The 3,423-nt window shown below is 39.4% G+C and overlaps 1 protein-coding gene across 1 annotated transcript; it reads left to right on the top strand.

Moving 5' to 3' along the window:
- Positions 1 to 1,259: 1,259 nt before the first annotated feature.
- LOC108523935 (transcription initiation factor TFIID subunit 5-like) lies at positions 1,260 to 3,152 on the top strand (the record flags this gene model as incomplete). Its single annotated transcript, XM_017864703.1, has 3 exons — positions 1,260 to 1,437; positions 1,608 to 1,785; positions 2,096 to 3,152. Coding segments are annotated over 3 exons (574 nt in total), but the record flags the coding sequence as incomplete, so codon positions are not given.
- Between the last annotated feature and the right edge of the window lie 271 nt (positions 3,153 to 3,423).

The raw sequence follows: 3,423 nt of genomic DNA, 5'->3' as shown, positions 1-3,423 counted from the left end.
AGATCCGGCCACTGTACTCCAGCCAGGGCGACACAGCAAGATTCCGTCTCAAAAAAAAAAAAAAAAGAAATTGGGGCAGGAGTATTATTATATCTGCAATTACATCTATATGAATCCTGGTTTTTAAAAAATAGTTAATTAACAATCCTCCCTTCCACCCCCATCAGATGCTTAACCTTGTCTTCCATACCACTGTGAGCACCTTTATGTTTCTCTGTCATCTTCTTAGAAGTTGAGGATAAGGTATTTCAGGTTAGAAACTATTTGGCCAGGTGCAATGGCTCACGCCTATAATCCCAGCACTTTGGGAGGCCAGGAGTTCCAGACCAGCCTGGCCAACATGACGAAACCCTGTCTCTACTGAAAAAAAAAGATACAAAAATTAGCCGGGTGTGGTGGCACGTGTCTGTAGTCTCAGCTACTCAGGAGGCTGAGGCAGAATTGCTTCAACCCAGGAGGTGGAGGTTGCAGTGAGCCGAGATTGCACCACTGCATTCCAGCCTGGGTGACAGAGTGAGACCGTCTCAAAACAACTATTTGGTGGCCGGAACGAGGGGAAAATACTTTTCTGTGGTTTAGACTAGGAATAGGGGAGGAAGAATATACAGAGTATTGGAGTTCTAGAACTTAAGTTTTGGCTGGCTACAGTGGTACACACCTGTAGTCCCAGCTACTGAGGAGGCTGAGGTGGGAGGATTGCTGGAACCTGGAGTTTGAATCCAGCTTGGGCAACAGAGCAAGACCTCAGAATTTTTTTTTTTTTGAGACAGAGTCTCGCTCTGTTGCCCAGGCTGGAGTGTAGTGTCGCCATCTCAGCTCACTGCAACCTCTACCTTCTGGGTTCAAGCAGTTCTCCTGCCTCAGCCTCCTGAGTAGCTGGGATTATAGGTGTGTGCAACCATTCCCAGCTAATTGTATTTTTAGTAAAGATGGGGTTTCACCACGTTGGTCAGGCTGGTCTCAAACTCCTGACCTCATGATCCACCTGCCTCAGCCTCCCAAAGTGCTAGGATTACAAACGTGGGCCACCGTGCCCAGCCAAGACCTCAGCTTAAAAAAAAAAAAAAAAAAAAAAATTGTACTAGATGAACTCTCAGGACTGAGTCTCATTCTTCTTCCCCTCAGTTAACTAGTAAGTGGGGGGCCCACTCAGAACTAACTTTTCATATGGATGTTTCTGAATTTATTTCATATGGATTTTTGGCATTTCACAGCTATGTACTAATTGTCATCTTTTGCTTTCAATAACTTTATAAAAGGCTCTGGGCTACAGACCACTATCAGCCTTTAAGAATATTTGCTGGCCATCTTGCTGATGTGAATTGTACCAGATTCCATCCAAATTCTAATTATGTTGCTACGGGCTCTGCAGACAGAACTGTGCGACTCTGGGACGTCCTAAATGGTAACTGTGTAAGGATCTTCACTGGACACAAGGTATTTTATACACTTATTCCAGCATCCACGGTTGCTTTCAAGATAAAAATATTTTTTAAACAAATGACACATAAATTTTGCAGACACCATTCTTACTACAAAACTTAAAATTTTGTCTTATTTTCCTAGACATACTTTACTTTGATCCTTTCTATGAACTTCTTTTGTAGGGACCAATTCATTCCTTGACATTTTCTCCCAATGGGAGATTCCTGGCTACAGGAGCAACAGATGGCAGAGTACTTCTTTGGGATATTGGACATGGTTTGATGGTTGGAGAATTAAAAGGCCACACTGATACAGTCTGTTCACTTAGGTTTAGTAGAGATGGTGAAATTTTGGCATCAGGTAAATGACTATTAATGGCTTTATGGTAAATGCTATGTTAAGAGGAAACAGTGTTGACGATTGCAAAACTAAGTCCTTGTGTTTTAGGTTTTGCTTCCCTTTAGCTGTGATTCCAGCGTGTCACCCTATACATGAATTACTTCTCAGGTTAAAGTACCGCTTGAAATGCTCCTTAGGAAGGAATAGAGTTGTTGGTCAAATTTAGATTTTTCACCCAAAATGTACAGTAGATACATAAAGTGTACTGGACAAAATGTCCGAATGTAAATATGATGGATGCAACTAATGGTTTCCTTTGACTTCCCCTTAGGTTCAATGGATAATACAGTTCGATTATGGGATGCTATCAAAGCCTTTGAGGATTTAGAGACCGATGACTTTACTACAGCCACTGGGCATATAAATTTACCTGAGAATTCACAGGAGTTGTTGCTGGGAACATATATGACCAAATCAACACCAGTTGTACACCTTCATTTTACTCGAAGAAACCTGGTTCTAGCTGCAGGAGCTTATAGTCCACAATAAACCGTCGGTATTAAAGACCTTTTGGAAGCTACTGTTTTTGAAAAGGGAGACTAAAAGCAAATACCTCAGTGATTAATATTTAAGCTACAAAGAATGTTTTTGTCTATATGGATCTGGAAGTATGCTGCTTGGAAAATCTGAACGGGACAGTTCCACGTTTCTATAGCAACCACATTTGACTAATTTCCGTTAGTTGAATAAGAGGTATTATGATCATGGAGGGGACATTTATGGTGCTTTGGATTGTGTGGAAACTATGCATTTTCTGTTCAAATGCTATTTTAATTTATTATGTTTAGAAAAACAGTTGATTTCAATAATTCATCCTGCTTCAAGATTCAAATTCAGAAATATACTATCATCTTGAATTTTAGCTGAAGAATCCTATGAGCATGTATGTTTCTGCTGTAAAAACATAGTTACTGTACGGCACTCAAAAACTGTTAAATGATCCACTAACTTTTTTTTTCTTGGCCCACGATTAGTGGAATGTATGTAACTAGGTAGGGTTCCTTTGTTAGATCTAGATGAAGTACAAGCATCCACTGACATCTGAATTTATATACCTGTTGAGTTTTGAGTGCACCCAAACACTCGATAAACCAGGTGAAGAAATTTAGCTTCCATGTTCTACTTCAGCTAAAACAGCTACATACAACCTAGTACACTTGAAGTCAGACAGACATTTCAGTTGCTTACCTCCAGTACTGAGCCTTGCTTTGGGAAACTAAAAGATTTAGACCAAGTCACTGCCAGTTTTTGCCTTTGTTGCATTTTGTACAGTTTTTATATTTTTGATATCTTGTAAATAAAGACAACCAGCTTTTCCAGGTTCATAATTTATTGTACAAATTGAATTATCACATGATGAGTTGGGATAGCTTCTCCAGGCATGGGAACTTAACAGATGAGGTTAAGAACTGTAGACAGTTTAAAATCCTATAAACAAAGCAAACAGTTTAGATAGAAATGTGGTCAGCTTTACTTTTAAGACATTCAAGAATTACTAAGATAACATGAACCCATTGAAACTGAATGCGAATTTATTAGATTGTTAAAGATGTGACACCAAAAAAATTAAAGTCTATCTCAGATTAATACTTTTTTCTT

The sequence above is a fragment of the Rhinopithecus bieti genome, unplaced genomic scaffold (assembly GCF_001698545.2).
Source record: "Rhinopithecus bieti isolate Rb0 unplaced genomic scaffold, ASM169854v2 scaffold_80070, whole genome shotgun sequence".
Lineage (NCBI taxonomy): Eukaryota > Metazoa > Chordata > Mammalia > Primates > Cercopithecidae > Rhinopithecus > Rhinopithecus bieti.
This window is presented reverse-complemented; position numbering and strand designations above follow the sequence as displayed.